Source organism: Nothobranchius furzeri, chromosome 1 (assembly GCF_043380555.1).
Source record: "Nothobranchius furzeri strain GRZ-AD chromosome 1, NfurGRZ-RIMD1, whole genome shotgun sequence".
Taxonomy (NCBI): Eukaryota; Metazoa; Chordata; class Actinopteri; order Cyprinodontiformes; family Nothobranchiidae; genus Nothobranchius; species Nothobranchius furzeri.
The window spans coordinates 92,153,096-92,173,270 of NC_091741.1; the positions used below are offsets into that span (position 1 = coordinate 92,153,096).

At 43.7% G+C, this 20,175-nt stretch overlaps 1 protein-coding gene across 1 annotated transcript in view; it reads left to right on the forward strand.

Moving 5' to 3' along the window:
• dock2-like (dedicator of cytokinesis protein 2) overlaps positions 1-20,175 on the forward strand; it is a 175,592-nt gene that overhangs the window by 5,173 nt on the left and 150,244 nt on the right. Inside the window, exons 2-20 of the mRNA XM_054739089.2 lie at positions 1,171-1,254; positions 1,814-1,854; positions 1,948-2,003; positions 2,134-2,230; positions 2,322-2,470; positions 2,679-2,814; positions 3,742-3,899; positions 4,564-4,645; positions 4,798-4,933; positions 6,719-6,794; positions 7,044-7,120; positions 9,183-9,433; positions 9,558-9,656; positions 9,794-9,866; positions 10,091-10,194; positions 12,995-13,196; positions 15,096-15,193; positions 15,273-15,362; positions 15,562-15,662. Coding sequence (XP_054595064.2) covers positions 1,171-1,254; positions 1,814-1,854; positions 1,948-2,003; positions 2,134-2,230; positions 2,322-2,470; positions 2,679-2,814; positions 3,742-3,899; positions 4,564-4,645; positions 4,798-4,933; positions 6,719-6,794; positions 7,044-7,120; positions 9,183-9,433; positions 9,558-9,656; positions 9,794-9,866; positions 10,091-10,194; positions 12,995-13,196; positions 15,096-15,193; positions 15,273-15,362; positions 15,562-15,662 — 2,110 coding nt within the window. The remainder of the gene's footprint in view (positions 1-1,170; positions 1,255-1,813; positions 1,855-1,947; positions 2,004-2,133; positions 2,231-2,321; positions 2,471-2,678; positions 2,815-3,741; positions 3,900-4,563; positions 4,646-4,797; positions 4,934-6,718; positions 6,795-7,043; positions 7,121-9,182; positions 9,434-9,557; positions 9,657-9,793; positions 9,867-10,090; positions 10,195-12,994; positions 13,197-15,095; positions 15,194-15,272; positions 15,363-15,561; positions 15,663-20,175) is intronic.

The window sequence follows — 20,175 nt, forward strand, 5'->3', positions numbered from 1 at the left end:
TCACCAGGGAGGCGTCCAGGAGGCATCCTGACCAGATGCCCGAGCCACCTCAACTGGCTCCTCTCGATGTGGAGGAGCAGCGGGTCTACTCCGAGCCTCTCCCGAATGACCGAGATTCTCACCCTATCTCTAAGGGAGAGCCCAGCCACTCTTCAGAGAAAACTCATTTCGGCCGCTTGTATCCACAATCTCGTTCTTTCGGTCACTACCCAAAGCTCATGACCATAGGTGAGGGTAGGAACATAGATCGACCGGTAAATCTTGGATTATTATGGAAAAACGACTGTTGAAAAAAAACAGTATATTAATAAAGACATTTTTAAAGAAGAATGAAAAAAAAAAACAATCATAATATTGAGCTTAGATTTTACATAACATTCTGTTATGTCATCATTTCATTGTCAGATTACATGATTGTCTAGTATTTCTTCATGTAGATATTTATGTCATAATGTCTTATTTATTTATTGAATTTTGAATAATTTTGAGTTCCATATAATTCAGGCCAGTTTAAATGAGTACCCTGTGTTAAAACTACATTATCAGTCATTCTGTTAAGTGACTGAACACACTCACTATGAAACAAAAGTATGTGTTCGCTGAAACCGTTAACGTGAGATAAGCTGATGTAACCTAATGACACCTCCATCTGAGAACTTTTAGTGCCAAGACGGGTTGCACTTGTGAAATTCTAATCAATAGTTGTTTTTTATTTTTCAATATTCTGCATTAAAAAAAAAACTATTTTGTCTATAAAATGATTGAAAAAGGCTAAACTGCCAAGCAACTTTACCTAAACACATCCAGAAAAACTTTAATTCTTAGTCACTCATTAAAACCACATTGTGATATTTTGCCTGTCGGTTGTCAGGGCTGTTTTTCTGCGCGTATTCTTTTTATACATCCAAGCTTTTGAATTGCTATCTTCATTAGAAAAATTCAGTTTCTTTACTGGTTTCCTGTTCGAGTGCTATTTAAGTGGAGAGTCATTTTTAAACCACTCATGCCAGCTTTAAACAGTTACGAGGTTCACTACAAGAGCTACAGAATATGATCCAGACAGCTGCATGTTTTGACATGGCTGAGGTAGAGCATGTGGTCTGGCTTTGAGTTTGTTTGTTTTTTTCACACTCAATTAAATGTAATTCATTCCTCTCATCCCTGCTTTAGTAAAGTGGAATTTTGTCGGCCACGGAGAGAAGCACCTCTCCTTGGAAATAGGAGACACCGTTTTCATCCAGGAGGTTTCTGATGGTAAGAGCATCTTCAGCTTTGTACACAACCTATAAAACCTTTTGTACAGTTTTAGTGTGGAAAAGGGTTTAATTATTGAGCAAGCAGTAGCTGCAGCGTGTACTCATAATTCTAAAAAAACTGCTTAGTTTCTTGTTTTGATCATTAGCATTTTGATCATTTCATTCTTTTACAGCCGTTATTGTTTTCGTTCATGTAGCTTTGCTGTAATAAGCTTGCTTGTGTTCCTGCTAATCCAGTATAATTTAAACCAGTGAAATTGGATTTGTTGATTGATAGTCTGAATCTAATTGGCTGTAGAACTGACCTGCTATGGGCATTCTGCAGTAGGACATAAGCTATTACTTTGTTTAGTCTTACATAATGTTGTAAGATATTTGTATTTTCATCACTCATAACTTCGTCATTTTCAAAGAAAATGACAAAGTAACTGTTTTACAATATTAGAAAAACTTTTTGCGAACTTGGAATCCTGCATGTTTCCCGGATAAATGTGTCCAATGAATACCTAAGTAATGTATTCACTGGACAAGTAAGATGATGGTTAATGGTCTTTCAGGGTGGTACAGAGGCTACCTGGCAAAGAACAAAGCACAACAGGTGGGCACTCACTCACCAATATGTCATTCAGTGTTGTTTTGGAGCTTTTACTGATTTAGTCCTTGTTCTGGTCCATTATATAATCCTCCCCAGGGCGTGTTCCCTGCCAGCTTTGTCCATCTTAAGGAGGTCATCGTTGAAAAACGAGGGTGAGCGGAATTATATTTCTTATGTGTTTAACAAATGTCCATAGGTCTTCTTTTGATGTGTGTGCGTGTGTGTATGTATGCGTGCATGTGTGTGTGTGTGTGTGTGTGTGTGTGTGTGCACCACTTTTAGAGATGAGGAAATTGTGACCTCTACAGAGATGCCCTTGGTGAAAGAGGTGACCACCACACTGAGAGAGTGGGGCAGCATATGGAAGCAGCTGTTTGTGGTACAAACAAGTCAAACTGATAAAAATATGTTCATGAATCATGTGTGTGTGTGTGTGTTTTCCATGAAGTGACACAAGTCTGCTTGTGTAGGCCAACAAACAGGTGCGAGTGAAGCAGGTCCAGAGGCTGATGTGGGAACTGATGGAGTGGCGCTCTCAGCTCCTGTCTGGTACCTTACCTAGTGATGAATTCAAGGAGTTAAAGCAGAAAGTGACTTCCAAGATTGATTATGGCAACAAGTATGTCTACACTGATAACATTCTCATTATTTTAAGCTGGTCTCTCTTCAACTAATGTCACACACGCAGTAAACAGCTTAGTGTTGTTTTACATCTCATTCGCAAACCTTTGTGCTTATCTTATTGCCACCCTATCTTCCTGAACCTCTTCTTCACCCATGTTAATGTTTTCTCCATTCTTCCACTAATTTTGTCAATCCGGTTACAGGATTCTGGAGCTGGACCTGGTTGTACGAGATGAGGATGGGAACATCTTGGAACCGGAGAAGACTAGTGTCATCAGTCTCTTCAGGGCACACGAGGAGGCCACGGCTAAGATTAATGAACGTATTAAAGAGGAACAGGTACGGACATGTGAGCAGGAGGGTGGTCTTCAACATCTCCTTACCCTTGCTAGTGTCTTGTTAGGGCCATGGGAGTTTCTCAACCAGTTCAAACGTCTTTTGTGGAATAGGTTTTGAACCCTTCTAAAGGTTATTCAGTCCCTCCTCCAAAGGAGTGTGAGTCTGGTCCACATAGTGGACAATAAGTTGGTCTTGTTCTTTCATGGGCATAATGTTGGTGTTGGGTTTGATGGTGGGAAGATCTCATAGTTGCTTTTCATGGATGACCTGATCCTCTTAGCTTCATATGGCCTTCAGCTCCTGGTGGGGAGGTTCACAGCTACGTGTGAAGAGATTGGGAGGAGGATCAGCATCTCCAAATCTGAGGCCACCACTTGTTATTGGAGGAATGGATTCTCAGGATCAGAGAATCTCAGGGTTTTTTTCACAAGCGAGGGAATGAGAGCACAGTAGGTGCTCCTGGTGGACCTGGGGTGTGTTCTCTGTGAAACGGGTCCTGATCTGGTCTGTTGTGGTGCAGAGGAAGCTAAGCCAGAAGGCAAACATTTTTATTTACCTGGTGATCAACATTTTTGGGTGGCCGGGCTCAGCTTTAGGGTGAGAAGACCTAAAGTTGCCTCAAAATGGACCCATAACTGATGTTCTTGTTTTTTCAGAGTTCACAGAAAAAAATCTGAAAGAAATGAAAAGTTAATTTGCAAAAACACACTTATAAATAATTATAAAGAAAAGCCATTTTTGATCAAAATCACATAAAGTAAAATAACAAAAAGCTGCATTTTTGGGAAAAATCACAAGAAGGGACTTTTCTGTTTTTGAAAAAACAAACTCAGCAAGTTCTTCCTCTGGGACACAACAGAACGGTTTTGCACGACCCTTTTCTTAAATCAAGTCAAGTCATTCTGACGCCGATGTGTTTCCATGCAGTCCAACATCCAGACCGACCACAGTGGGATCTCAGCACGGATCCAGTCCTCCCCCACTCACAGCCTCTACGTCTTTGTCAGGAACTTTGTTTGTCGCATCGGAGAAGACTCCGAGCTGTTTATGTCTCTGTATGATCCCCTCAAAGCAACCATCATCAGGTATCAGCGCTCCTTTTCTCTTGGTCGTTACTGTCGTCTGATTCTGAAACAGTCATAATCCTGGGAAAATTCTTCGGTGGAGAACTGAATCTTGTCTCATCGTTGCAAAACACGTGCAGACACACACTCCAGCCCACTCACACTCTCTTCTCTTTGTATTTCTTGTCCAGACACCGTGCCTTCTCCTCTTTCCCATTTGTGGAGCAATTATGACAAATTGCCAAAAATAGACGTAAAGAAAATTAAAATTATAGGGGCTGCAGTTGGTGAGTGGCAGCGCTCTGCAGAGCTTGACAGCACCGATGTTAAGCCCCGTCACTCACCGTCATTCTGGGTATATCTGTGTCTCAGCCAGAAGCAGCTGGAAGTAATAAGATAGACTTCAGTCAGTCATGTTGTCCAATATATACTCACCACTAGAAAGAATCCATGTTTGGGTCTAGCTTTGTCTAATTGCCCTTTAAGTTTTATTTTTGCTCCTTATGTATCTAAAATGAATCTGTCCTTCTGTAAATAACACTGGTGAAAATGCAAAGCTTTTCACAGAATGACAAAGAAAAGTTCAACTCCAGTTTACATTGTTATTTGTTCTGTAAAGTAAAAACAACTAAATTACATGCACATGTTGTATGTATTTTATTTTACTCGGCTATGCTTCGTGCAGTGAGAACTACTTGGTCCGCTGGGGCAGCAAAGGTTTCCCAAAAGAGATTGACATGTTAAACAACCTGAAGGTTGTCTTTACGGTAAGTGGCCACAGGAGGGCACTGTTACTCTGTTTCTTAACTTCTTAGACAGGAATGAACCTCTTAGCTGCGAGAGAAGATTATGCAGTTTCTATCTTTTTGTGTCTTCTCACTGTGTTTCTTGTGCTTTCTCTCCGTATTCTGTACACTAGGACTTGGGGAACAAAGACCTGACCAGAGAGAAGATTTATCTAATCTGTCAGATAGTGAGAGTGGGCAGGATGGACTTGAAAGAAACAAACAACAAGAAGAGCACTCAGGGCCTCAGGCGGCCGTTTGGGGTGGCAGGTACTTTAAGTAGAGTCAGGAGTCGTGCTAGATTGCCAGTCCTGGTGAATGCACACGTTGGTCATTTTTAGACCTGTTAGCTAATGTGATATATCAAGTCTTATGTTGAATGACGCCTATGGAGCTATGACTTTATACCAGGGCTATTCAATTCCAGGCCCCGAGGGCCGGTATCCAGCATGTTTTGGTTTTAACCCTTCTTCAACACACCTGGTTTCAATGATTAGAAATATAAATTTAATTTGTTACACTTTATTAAGACAATAATGTTGGATGGCACACAGAATAGACCATGGCCACTGCAGCAAGTATCGTAGTTAAAGTAAAATTTCAGATATTTGGAAGGGCATTTGATGTGAAAATGGTACAGTTAATTAATCCAAAGAGTTCAAATGAAGGCAACTGGACTTTTTTGGTTTCTTGAAGCCAAAGAAGTCCAGTTGCCTTCATTCGAATTCCTTTGGATTACCTTGACCTGGCAGACTGAGAACTTCACCAGCATAAACACATCGTGTTTCTGCAGGAATAAAGGTTGAATAAGGAACACAAACACCAAAGTGACATCTAGTGTGAGGAGGTTGTAGTTGCAACAATAGAACAAGGCTTCCAGTCCCATTATTTTGGTTCTTTTCTGCACACAGAGTCATAGAGATTTGTTTTGTACCTTCTTGTTGACAAGTTTTGGCCACATCTGTAGCCTTCTTCCGTTTACTTGGAGGGCGACATCACTCTCTGCTGCTTGCACCTGCCCGCAGCTTCATTGTGGAAGTGCTGCAGGACATGAGTACCAACATGTTATCATTGTTGTATAGTTATTTTGAATGATGAGATGAATGTTGTATCGACACGAGCCCATAAATAGAGCAGTGTTTTGAAAGAAAAAAAATCAGATTGTTATCTAACATGTAAAGCTTCAAGTGTTAAAATAACTCTAACTCTAGCAGCTTACATATTATTTTATAAAACTCGACTCCACAATACACTTCACATTGATGCTATTCACATAGGCTTCAGTGGTTATTTGCAGGACAAATAAACGGCACAGCTAGCTACTGAAGCACTGATATGATAATCCAGAGAGCTGTGTATCACAGCTGTTTGTGGACTGTTACTTTATACAAACATCACTCAAAGCTACTGAGGTGCACACCCCTCATAAACTATGATTGACTTCTTGTAAATTTGGGAAGAAAAATCCACGTACACCATCAAATCCATCAGACTGTTCATTTTTTACCAACACGTTTACGCCCACATTCATAATTCACCTCCTGATCCCACCCATAGGCTGTATCGGATGAAAATGTTCATAGAGCTTTCCAGTTCCCAGTTCCACCAACGTCACATCAGCTGGCCCAGATTGGGTCTTACATTAAACCATAGAGAAAAGGCTTCTACACGCAAAACAACAACACAATTAGAACAACCATTTTTATCCTTTACTGACCACTTAGACTCACAATTTAGTTTTTAAAAAAATCCAATAAGCAATCGTCTTCATTGCCGGTTTTTATTACATGCAAACTTATTTTTCTCCTACTCATCTTAAGACTTCCTACTTGGTGTTTCACAACTCACAGTGAGGTCCCGACCTCAATTTTAGGGGTCAGATTTATGCCGCTGTCTCAAACTGGTGTTTATGTTTTTATAGAAACAATAAAAAAGGCCACGATCAGGGTGTGTTTCTGGCTGGTTGTGCTTATGCATTGTCTGTTTGGCCGAAGAGAATGCATCAACAGTTTGGTTTTTCTCATCACGGACACATTTTCTTTCTCTCCCTGGCAGTGATGGACATAAGTGACATCATCAAAGGAAAGAATGAATGCGATGAGGAGAAGCAGTTTTTCATCCCCTTCTTCCCGTATGTTTCATTTTCTTCACTATTACTTCTTTTCATTTTGCTCTCCCAAGCCTTTTATTTCCCACAATTTATCCATAGAAAAGCTGTTTCAGCACTTCTTCAACAACCCCCCATACAGTTTAGAGTGAGACACTACAGTTTAGAGTATTTTCAGTAACGACAATTCAAGATTGTCTTTTTAAAATATCTGTGTGTGTGTGTGTGTGTGTGTGTGTGTGTGTGTGTGTGTCTGTGCATGTTTGGTTTCAGGGTAGTTGCTGAAAATGACTTTCTCCACACGTTGCTGAACAAAGTGACAGCGTCACGAGGAGACAGTGGAGGCCAAGGTACTGTTTGCCCTAACAAGCATTCCTCTCTGCATCCATTTGACCATCCTTACCAAAGGTTGTCCTGCATTCACTGATCTTTTGTGCTTGTTTTTAGCTTGGTAAGACTGAAAAACCTGAATGTATCGGTAGTTTCCTTCAGTCCAACGGAAAATAAGGGACAGTGAACAGATGGACATATCTCACCACATGTTTTTTTTCTGCAATGCCTCGATCTCACACCAGATCATTTTAATAACCAACTTGGACAGCCCCCTTGGACACAGTGATGTTCTTCCGTGGAACATCATGTATTAAAATGATCCCCCTCCCCCGTCACATGCTGACCCTAGCCTGCTGAACAATCAGATCTGGAAAGATCACCTGTGGTCACCAAATGTCTATCCTCAAAATTACTCTCCTCTAATCTCCTCTAATCTGAGATGCATTTACTCTACACACATTTAATCCCACTGGCACACATACAGTAAATATTTTTCACCTCTCATTCTCTATTAGTTCTTTATTATTCTGTAAGGACATGTAAGTAACACCGTTTAGAAGCTCAAACAAACCCAATTGTTCCTTCCAACCCACCCACCCTTCCTCTGATTGTGGGCTGAACAGCTTGAGCACAGATGCCCAGTTGTCTTTGTCCTCAGCCACTGCCTCCAGCTCATCTACAGGAACTCTAGGAACAGGGGGCTTAGAGCCCCCTTCAGACAGGCCATGAAAAACGGAAATGTTCCGGACTCTGTCCGTAAGACCTTTGTGTCTGAATGCAAACATCCGGATAACGTGTTCCGGAATTTATCCAGACAAAGCCCCTAGTAACAGGCCCGGACTTGTTACGGACAGGGTGGCTTCTTCAGACTGGTGAGGTAGAGTTCCGGACAAGGGGGAGGGGGAGCAGGAGGGGACGGGGGACGCTGTGCGCACCTAGATAGCTCGCTACTGTAGCATGCGGCGAACCACGGCAGCTCGCCTCCTACGGTACCGCCTAGACGCGCGACGGAGCGCTTCACACCGCTTCAGTGATTCCTTTAACCATTGAGCTTCATCATCCAGGTCTCTTATGCGTCTTCGTGTGCGCAGAATTATGTTTAAGCGCCTCGTGATTTTTATCTTGAGAGGCGCTATAGAAATGATATTTTCTTCTTCTTCTTCTTCTTCTTAACATGAGTCCGATTCTCTCTCCCCCCCCAACCCCCCCACCCCCACCACCACCAACCCGCCACCGTCAGACATCTGGAACTTTCCCTGCTGTGTGAACGCAGCCGAAAGGACAAGTTCCGGTACAAAAGTGGTGTGTCTCACAGTTCCGGTTAAAAACCGGATTGAATTGTCCACAAATGTTCCAGAATGTCTATCTGAAAAGGGCTTAAAAGGCATTAAGTCAAGTCAGCTGAGATATTTAATGTCTCCAGCAAGTCCTGAGTCGTTGTCATGGTCTTCTCTAGAAATCCCAAACCACCTTAACTCGTTGCTTTAACTGCAAACCAGCATCATTTTCACTCTAGTAAGTAAGTAAGTACATTTTATTTATACAGCACTTATCACAGACATAGAATCACAAAGTGCTTCACATAGATCGAAAAAAAATGAAACAAAGCCATAAAATCATAAATAGATTAACATCATAAAATCAAAATGCTCTCAAAACAGAATTAGATTAACATCAGAAAAAATAAAGTAATAAAATTATAAATTTTCATAAACAGATAAAAGATTAAAAACTTGAGTTAAAAATTGGAAAATAAAAGCTTTAGTTAAAGGCAACTTTAAATAAAAGGGTATTTAGCTGTTTTTTAAAAGTGTCCAGACTGAGCTCCTCGCCCCATCCCTGAGAAAAAAGGAGGAAGCTCATCTATGGAAGCATCCTCATCCCTGCAGATGCTGCCCCTTTCTACCCTCTCCTCTCCTCTCCTCTCCTCTCCTCTCCTCTCCTCTCCTCTCCTCTCGGGCAGCCCTGAAATGTCCCTCCCATGTGTTTGGTTTTAATTAAAAACTTTTCTTGAACAAACTTTGTTGATTGTTGATTCTAAACAAACGACGGGCCTCCTGCTGTGCCTGCACTTCTCAGGTCTCTGGGTCACCATGAAGCCTCTGGTGGGGGACATAGTACAGATTAGAAAAGAGTACCCTCATCTGGTGGACCGCAGCACAGTGGTCGCCCGCAAGCTGGGCTTCCCAGAGATCATAATGCCTGGAGACGTCCGGAACGACATCTACCTCACCTTACAGGGAGGCGACTTCGACAAGTACAACAAGACAACACAGAAAAATGTTGAGGTCATCATGTGGGTCTGTGATGAGGATGGCAAAGTCATACAGGTGAGAAGAAAGATGGTCAAGGCTGTGTTGTAACAGAGAGGTTCATGTAAACACGCTGAAGAAGAGTGTTCAAACACAGACTAGCACAAAACTATAACCTGCCACGACTTCCTGGTTTCCATAGAACTCCATCTGCCTGGGAGCTGGTGATAAAGCCGTCAGCGAGTACAGGTCTGTTGTCTACTATCAAGTGAAACAGCCCCGCTGGGTGGAGACTGTTAAGGTGAGTAGTCCTCCTCCATCAGTCACTTATTTACACGTCTTTGAAGTCACTAGTAATACTTGAATCCGTTGTTGAGCAGTACACAACGCCACCACTTTAAGAAGTCCATCGCACCATTTGCTTGTTAACATCTTTAGGTCACCGTCTCTCTGGAAGAAATGCACCGAATCCATTTACGTTTTATGTTCAGACACCGCTCTTCCCAGGAGTGTGAGTATCATCCTCTCTTCTTCAACAATACCTCTCCGCTTTCTCTACAAGATCAACTCTATTAACCGATTTCCTCTCGTATGATCCCACGAGCAAAATGAAAATAGACTAAAGTCTTGCAAAATGGCCCTTGGCACCATCACACGCTCTTGATTATTCAAATGAGCGGCCTTCCTTTTCCTCTCTTCTGATTCTGTTTACATGTCTACTTCCCTCATCTTCAGCCAGAGATAAGAGTGAGAAGAACTTTGCCATGGCGTTTGTGCGTCTGATGAAGGACGATGGGACGGTTCTGCAGGATGGGCTACATGATCTTGTTGTCTTCAAGGTAAGAACACGTGCAGAGACAAAAAGAAAACCATTCATAAGTGAGTGTTCTCTGGAAAGAAAAGTAAGTAAATAACACTCACCACTGATTAATATAAGGGAGAAATTTTTCATTTATATAGCACCGTTTTAGACATGGGTCAAAATGTGCTGCACAGCAACATCAGAGAAACAGACAGACAATGATACCATCAGTCAATCAAAAGAAATTCTAAAAACCTGAGTTTAAAGTGACAAAGTGTAGTTTTTACCATTACTCTCTGGAAACATCCAAAGAAATGCTGTTGTAAATTAATTAAAAGATACCAGTTGTTGACAAATATTGGCGGTTTCTTAACATATAACCATAAAAATCAGTTGTAAAACACATAGGAGCGGGTCTAAGGGTGTTTCTCAATGTCAAGACGCCTAGCCTTGCGAGGTGATGTCTTACAAGGACACTGTCTGTCCTTGGCCAAAGAAAACAGTTAAATGGAACAGACTTACATCACGGACCGCGGCTTCCACGGCGGTCACGTAACGTCACGTGACATGGGAGACAACATTATATTTTATACGTATCAGTTTCAATATAAATATTTAACAAGCTTTTACTTTTTAAATTGTGTATATGCTCATTAAATAAATATATAAGTGAGTCTTCACTTATTGCAAGGAAATCTAATGTTCTTGTTATTTTGCTGGAGGTTGCACTCCCAAGGATTTTTGACTAATGGTCATCTGTTGGTTAAGTCTTGAACACAAAAAGAATCCTTGCTTGCAATGATTTAGGTTTGTACTGCCCCTATCGCTAGGCAAAATACACACTGTCACTTTAACAGTTTTTTTAAAAACTAAATTTCAACCGAGTCAGCTGACTTGAGAGAAGAGGGAAGGATGTTCGAAAGAGCGGGGGCAAATTCTCAATGACCTCTGTATTTTATCCTCATACAGGGAACAACCAAAAGACCTTGGTCACTAGTTTCTAGATATCTACTGGGGGCATAGTTGTTCAAAGGTTCTGTAATATACACTGGGCCTTGGTTAGAAAGTTGTCTTCATAGCAGGACTTTGTTCTGAACTCTAGAACAACTCGAGAGCCAATGAAGCTGTATAAGAATCTGAGTGATATGAGAAAACTTTGGTGCCAGTTCAGGCTGCAGCCTTTTCCACTATTTGTAGATGATCCAAAGATGCTGCAGTGAAGGCAGTATGCAGAGAGTTTCATTAGTCCAAATGAGAAAACACAAAAGCATGAATCATAACTTCCATTTCAGAACAAGTGATAATGTTGCATCATTTAGTGATTGTTCATATCTGAAATAAACAAGAGCAAGTCAGAGATTTTACACGAATATCTAAAATAAAATCAGTATCAAAGATTACTTCAAGGTTTCTAACAGTAGGCTTAACCTGAGACCCTGGACACTTCTAATATTGCTTACTGGGAGCACAAACAAGAACTTCTGTTTTAATATTTAATCTAGGAAATTCTCTGACATCCTACTTTTTACGGCTGCAAAGCAATTTATTAAGCCGTTGAGTTTAATCAATTCCAAAGGCTTAAATTAATTGTTTAACTGAATGAGATCAGCATAGCAATGGGAAATGACCTCAGAATGTACTGTAAGGGGAGCATATAAATCAGAAAGAACAATGGCCCCAAAACGGAACCCTGTGGGACACCCTGAGATGCTTTGATGAAGATATGCAGTGATGTAGCCACAAAAACAAAACAATTGCTAAGATAATAATAACTGAACATAACATATTGTTCTTTGTTGTAAAGCTAAATGTTCTAGTCTACAGCATCTAAACCTTAAATATGTTCAGACTTGTATAAAAACAATCAAATAACAAATGAAGCTGTTTGTTTTTGTTGATGATTGAGCAGCTGGATTACAAAATAGTTGTCAAGTAAAATATTTTGCGTTATATGAAAATAGCAATGCACAAAAATGTACCTATACCTTTATAAAAAGAAACATGTGGCAGTACTGACCTAAAATATGGCGTGATTTTCAGATGCTAAAAATGCACTCATCACCAGACACTTTATTAGGTACACCGTATAAGTGCTGGGTGGAACCCCAGTTTTTCAAGATGCCTGAATAAACCAAGTTTCAGCTCAGTGTTGGGCTATTTAACTATTTGTTTTGACAATTAATTTAATAGGTGTACCTAATAAAGTGACCAGTGAGTGGATATTTTCCTAGGAGGAAAAGAAATGTTTGTGGTTATAACAGTCATAAAACAGAGCTGATAATAGATATATTGGGATTATGACCACCCTGACAGGATGAGAGAAGGCACATAGACCTTCTGTTAAATAAGCCAGGGATAAGATTGAATCTTCCTATTGACTAGACGTCAAACGCAGTGAGGATTAATCAACCACGGTTCACTCAAATCCCAAATAGATGGTCCTTCTGTGCCCTCTTTGGCTATTATCTCGTTATCTGTTCATTTCTCTTGATCTGTCTGCCACTCGCAGCTTCAGTCCCTGACTCGGATTTCCCAGTTGCACATTTTTATTCACAGTTGGGCTGAAAATGACACTAGACTTGTTGGTTTTATGAATAAACCTGAAGATTAAAATTAAACAAGGAACAACTTCATGTAATTATATGATTGTAACATAAGCAAAGGCTGTTTCTCTATCCTGCCTCTGGCTGCTCACATTAGTTCAAAATAATTTTACCAAACCCACATAAAGGGTTATTGGTTCAGTGCAGCTAAGTGACCCATCCAACACATGAGCCCTCGTTAACAAAACTGCTTCATTTTACTGTTTTGTGATAAAATCTAATTTGTCTTGTCAGGGGGACAGCAAGCGCATGGAAGACGTGGGCTCCTACTTGTCTTTACCCTCGACTCGCAGCCATCTCAGCGACCCCCACAAGGGGGCAGGGTTGAGCCGCAGCTCCAGCAGCGTATCTGGGAGTGGAGCAGGTCTCTCTGTGAGCTCGAGAGACAGCTTCACCATCTCCACCCTCGTCTGCTCCACCAAACTCACCCAGAACGGTGGGGGCCAGTGTGTGCACATTTACACACGCACGCACACACACACACACACACACACACACACACACACACACACACGCACGCACGCACGCACGCACACAGACAAGTCAAAGAATAAACAGATCAAATATTATGAGGGAATTTAAACCTGACCTGGCCAAGACCCTTAATTAACACCATTTATCAACACAGCAACAAGACCAGGTGCAGACAATGAGCAATTAAGGACAAATGTATTGGTTTCAGGAAGAAGTGATCTAATTTCGGGAAATAATTTCAAACCTCAAAACCTCTAAAAATTGGAAGGTATTCTTAGTTTTGGTGAAGATGTGCTATTTTTAGGCTTGAGGTTGAAAGTTCATGTGATGATAATGAAGGTTAAAAAATACATAGCAGTTAATTAACACTGACTCAGCAGTCAGTTAATTAGTGTAGCAGAGTTACCGTGGCCACTCTGTGTGTTGTGGTCATTGGTTTGAAAGCTAAAATGGTGTCTTTTGATTTACACTAGGTGTTGCAATAATGTGCGGAGCAACTAGACAGGCACAAACACACACACTCACTCACAAGCACACACACATACGCTGCCAAGACAATGTCACAAAAAGGAGCTCATCTACAAATGCTTAATTGCACATCCACTTTAAAGCGTAAGGTGCATTAGACCCAGGTGCAGAGCAACAGCTGTTACAGAGGAAGCTGGTCCATCAATATAATGAACATTATCCTGCTGTATTAATCACTTTTACCATAAACACACACCCAGACACTGAGAGGCCCGCATGCTAGCTAGGCCCGCTCAACAGATGTGCAGCTTGGTGTGGTATTTCAGCAACTATCAGACAGGGAGTGCATTTAGCAGGAAGCATCAGGGATCCACATGGAGAGATGGGAATATGTCCAAAATTGTTCCTACTGGACCAAAGCTATTCACTGAAAGCTTGGATTGAAACATATACACTTTGCATGTTTACTGTAGGTTTGTCTAACGCAGCGATTCCCAGTCTTTTCCCACAAGGACCCCCTTGCATGTCCAAGATGACCCCCCCGAAAACAAAGAATATAAGAACACGTGACACGAATCTTAGCTGCTCTGCATTGGCCAACTGTCAGTTTTAAGGTGCTGGATGGGTTGACTCCCGGCCTACTTAACTGAGTTGTTGCAGCCACCTTTGTCTGATTGGACGCTTCGCTCCAAGAACCAGTTGCTGCTTTTGGCTCCCAGAGCTCAGGTGAAGACGAGAGGGGACAGGACCCTTATCTGTTAAGCTCTTTTCACCAACAGCAGTTTTTAAAGACCTTCTTTTATGGTCTAGCTTTTAACTCTGTGGTTTTGCTGATGCTAAATTTCTAAATGATCGTATTCTGTAATTTTGACTTTGTCGGTTTTATTGTCTCAGTTGGTTTTATTTTATTATTTTGCAGCACCTTGGCGGCATGCTTCATGCCTGTAAGGTGCTTTATAAATAAAGGCCGAGTTGACAAATTAATCAAATGAGTCAACGTTTTTAATTCTAGAGAATAAACATGGCAAAACAAACATAAATGAGGTCTTTAAGCTGTTCTGAGGACCTTTAACATGTGTCTAGTGATTTAGTTTGTTGACATCTTTATTAGTGAAATGTGTAACCCTTCCATGCTGCGGATACTTGACATTCACATAAAAACACTTGCATTTCCTTAGTTCTCATTTTTAGATAGAATAACTAGTTACATTTTTCATTATTTTGAGTAAAAGTACAGTAATAAATCTAAAATGGACCTTTAAAATGTTTTTTCAGTCAGCTGAGAAGTAAATTTAAACTCACTTGACTTAGAGCAATGTAATTATTAAGTCAGTTCCTGCGGCCACACACACAGCTGAACAGAAAGACTTGTCTTTGTGTTGTTTCTTTTCAGTGGGTCTGTTGGGGCTCCTTAAATGGAGAACCAGGCCTGAACTCCTGAAAGAAAACCTGGAGAAACTGAAAATCATTGATGGGGAGGAGGTTGTCAAGGTCAGTTGTGTAAATACTCGCCTGTCTTTGTGTCTGTGTGCATGTTTGTTCACTTGCCCTCTGCTTTGTTTCCACGTAGTTTCTGCAGGACACGCTTGATGCCTTGTTCAACATCATGATGGAGCACTCTGAGACCGACGACTATGACATCCTTGTGTTTGATGCCTTGGTGAGTGTGTGGGGAGGCTGTGTACTGGGGGAGGTTTTGTGGGAATGACTCTGCATGTGTGTCGGCTCCCTCAGCTGGAATTCTTGACAAGCTGTCTGGAGTAGAACCTGCCTACGTGCCCATCTTGGCAGGATATGAATCTCATTTGCCTTGTAAAATGTTTACCGCTATGTAAACATGCCACCCCTTCGTCTGACAGATATATATCATCGGGCTGATAGCTGACAGAAAGTTCCAGCACTTCAACACTGTTCTGGAGGCCTACATCAAACAGCATTTCAGCGCCACACTGGCCTACAAGTAGGTTACACTCTGCTTCAGATGCTCCCTGTTCTCATGTCATTTCTGAAACAGTTCAAGTCAACGTTTAAATGTCACCTGCGACCCTGTGACACATTGTCCGGAGGGATGCTGCTGCTGCATCGGCAGCGTGGATTTATGGAGATGCGACATGCAAAAGAGTTCTGTAAAACTCAAATAGTTTGCTGACTTGTAAATTTGTTTTTGGCAATAACATAGCTGCTCTTACAGCAACGCCAGTCACCCCGGCACACTTCAGCTGAGCACACAGCTCTTTAGATTTCACAGCTACAAGCTAACGATTTGTGTTGGTGAACTGTAGTATGAATGGTAAAATTAAGATTAAAATGTTGGAAAGGTTTTCATAGTTAATTCTAAAAAAGTTGAATTTATAGCAAATCATAAAACTATTGTAACTGAACTAAATGATCTACAAATGTATCTTATTATAGATAATGAATGAACATTAAGTTTACCGTCACAAAGGGGCAAACTAGAATAGGACCATCCCTTAACTTATTGGCTGCCTGCCATTTTCTGAACAGAAAGCTCCCGACTGCCAGAGTTTTTTTGTAAAGTTCGGCTGTAGCTGAGCTGACTAGAGCGAGAGTTTGGATGTTGTGTGTCCTTAGACCCAAGTGCAGAGTGACTGACACTGGGCAAGACGTGAACGCGGTTTGATCTAGGAGCCGGGGAGCTCAACCATTAAATGACAGGAGCGCACGGCAGTTCCAGAAGGTAAACAAAGCTGACTTACTGGGAGTTGGCAGGTTGGGTAGCTCTGGCTGATCTGGTCAGGACGGGCTGAATGATCGGGTTGGATCTGGTCGGAACTCAGAGCACGGTTCGGTGGGAACGATGACTGAGTGGGCCGGAGTTGTGCTGCACTTCGTTATGTAGATATGGTGTGTGACGTGAGCCAGAAGACTGGCGCTGGGGATGCTGAGTAGTGGAGTTCGTTGGCCGAGTGGGTGTGTGGTCCTCCTCCGGAGGATGGCGGGGGTTGTGTGGGAGGCAGCGTGACATTTTGAGCATTTTTACCGTTTTTTGAAGAGTCACAGAATATGGTGCTCTATGACCACGTAAACACCAAAACTACCAAAAATAGAGTAGTTTCACTTCTTACATCAGGAAGAACCAGCGTGTTTCTAAGTAAGTAATTTTTTTTATACATCGCACTTATCACAGACATAGAATCACAAAGTGCGTCACATAGATCAAAACAAAATAAAACATAAAGTCATGAAATCATAATGATCTCAAAACAGAAATAGATTCACCTCAGAAAAAAATAAAGACATAAAATTATAACTTTTCATAAACAGATGAAAGATTGCAAATTTGAGTTTAAATATTCCATTCTTTCACAATCTGTTGTTGAAGTGAGAGCAGCAGAAGCTTTTTGGTTTGCGCCTCGCTTTAGACACAACGGACTTCTGAACCAATCTCCTAATTCATGGATTGTCTGCTTCATGATAACATGACGTGTGACACACATGGGTGAAAATCAACTTTAGAGGAGGCATGTTTTCTCTCACGGTGCAAGACCTCCAAACGACTTATTCGTCAGTGGCAGTGAATGAGTTAATGTGCAAAAGAGAACTGCTGCTGGAGGAACAGCGACCCCACTCTGAGCCCCTCGCAAGTATCGGATCTTCTCAGCCTATAGCAGCCTGAGTGGGACATTGGTGGGCGTGGCCAGCTCCAGATGGTTTTCTTAAAATGATAGAGCTCTGAAACGGCTCATTCTGGAAGGTTCTGAGAATGTCAACAGTAAAACAGCTGAAATCACTTTACATGAGAGGGATTTAGTGCAAAGAACTTCATGAACCAATTTTGTACCAACCATAGAACTATTTTAACTGAAGTCAAAACATGTCCACTTCAGATGAGTTTGAGGCTTACAGTAATGATGAATTCAGTAATCTATCGGCGTCTATAACAAAACAATGTCAGGATTTGATGTGGCAGGATGTTTGGACCCAAGATGCAGAAAACCAGATGAACGAGGCAGGAGGTGGATGATGAAAATAAAATCCTTTATTAGGAGTAGTCCAAGAAGCAGGGAGCCCAAACCAAAAAATCCAAAAAATCTAAACTGAGTAATCAAAAACTTCAGAGAACTAGAAACACTGGAAAACACTGGAATCACTAGAAGCTAGGAACAGGAACGAGACGAGGCTGACAAGAACAACAAGCAAACATTAATGGACCGACAAGAACACAGAGACAAGGAGGGCTTATATAGACAGGGAGGAGCAATTAGGGAAACAGGAAGCAGGTGTGTGGAGTGAGGCTGGAGGGAAGGCAGGTGACAACAATTATCTGGATGGGGAAGAGAACCAGTGGAGGGCAGATAAACCTAACACTATGTAAAACACAAAACTAAACCTAAAGACTAAGGGAAGAACTCACACAAACACATACACATACTGAGACACACAAACTATGAACTGGGGAACAAGAGGCTGTGGCTATAACTTAAGACACACAACAGAGATGCAGACAAAGGACACATGAGGGCGCTAAGAGAACACAAAAGGGAATCCAGAGAGGGATGGAGAAACATTAGGAGACACATGGGGAAAGACGCAGACAAAGGACACATGAGGGCGGCATGAAACACAAAAGGAGAACCTGGAGTGGGAACTGGAGGGCTAGGGAACAAAGGGACACAGAACATGACAGTACCCCCCCCCTCAAGGGCGGATACCAGACGCACAAAACCAGAACAAGACAAAAACAGAAACAAAAGACAAAGACAAAACAGGACACGAGAGACCACAGGGCGGGAGAGGAGGGCCCGGACCAAAAAACAACCCACAAGGGTGGGCGAGGAGGGTCCAGGGACCAGGGGACTCTGGTGGGCCGGCAACGGGGAACCAGGAGATGGGACCGGAGAAGTCTAGGGGGCCGGCGACGGGGAACCAGGAGACGGGACCAGAGGAGTCGTGGGGGCTGGCGACGGGGAACCAGGAGGCGGGACCTGAGAAGTCTAGGGGGCCGGCGACGGGGAACCAGGAGACGGGACCAGAGGAGTCGTGGGGGCCGGCGACGGGGAACCAGGAGGCGGGACCTGAGAAGTCTAGGGGGCCGGCGAAGGATCTCTGGAGACGGGGATTGTGACTGGAACACTTGCATCTGGGAGATTGGAACTAGGAGACCTGAGAGTTGGGAGACTGGAAGACTTGTGACAGGGGAGAGTGGGACACTTGAGACTTGGGGAGAGTGGGACACTTGAGACTTGGGGAGAGTGGGACACTTGAGACTTGAGACGGGGACATGGAGACGTCCACTTCAGAGCAGGGGCTCGAGACGTCCACTTCAGAGCAGGGGCTCGAGACGTCCACTTCAGAGCAGGGCCCCGAGACGTCCACTTCAGAGCAGGGCCCCGAGACGTCCACTTCAGAGCAGGGCCCCGAGACGTCCACTTCAGAGCAGGGGCCCAAGACGGGAGGTGTCAACCTCCGGCCTGGAGGCATTGACGTCTGGACCGGGGGCTCGTGGACGGGCTGGACGGGGGGCTCGTGGACAGGCTGGACGGGGGGCTCGTGGACAGGCTGGACGGGGGGCTCGTGGACAGGCTGGACGGGGGGCTCGTGGACAGGCTGGACGGGGGGCTCGTGGACAGGCTGGACCGGTGCGACCTTCAGAATCACCACTGGAACTAGAGACAGAAGAGACATCAGACCAGAGGCGACGTCGTCAGACGAGCCGACATCAGGGGAGGCGACGTCGTCAGACGAGCCGACATCAGGGGAGGCGACGTCGTCAGGCGAGCCGACATCAGGGGAGGCGACGTCGTCAGGAGAGCCGACGTCAGGAGAGCCGGCGTCAGGAGAGCCGGCGTCAGGAGAGCCGGCGTCAGGAGAGCCGGCGTCAGGAGAGACGTCATCAGGGGAGGCGACGTCATCAGGGGAGGCGACGTCATCAGGGGAGGCGACGTCATCAGGGGAGGCGACGTCATCAGGGGAGGCGACGTCATCAGGGGAGGCGACGTCATCAGGGGCGGCGGCGACGTCGCCAGAGGGGACGTCATCAGAGGCGGCGGCGACGTCGTCAAAGGGGACGTCATCAGAGGCGATGACTTTGGACATGTCGTCATCAGAGGCGGCGGCGACGTCGTCAGAGGGGACGTCATCAGAGGCGATGACTTTGGACATGTCGTTAGAGGCGACGACTTTGGACATGTCGTCATCAGATGCGACGACTTCGGAACAGGAAGGGGCGTCGACTTCGGAACAGGAAGAGCCGTTGACCACCATCGACTTCGGGTCCAGATGGATGGGCTGGACCGGAGCCTCTTGGACAGGCTGGGCCGGGACCGGGACCTCTTGGACCTCATCAGTCAAAGCAGGACGCGATGCGACCCTCGGGAACACCGCTGGAGCAGGACGCGATGCGACCCTCGAGACCACCGCCGGAGCAGGAGGCGATGCGACCCCCGGGACCACCGCCGGAGCAGGAGGCGATGCGTCCACCGGGACCACCGCCGGAGCAGGAGGCGATGCGT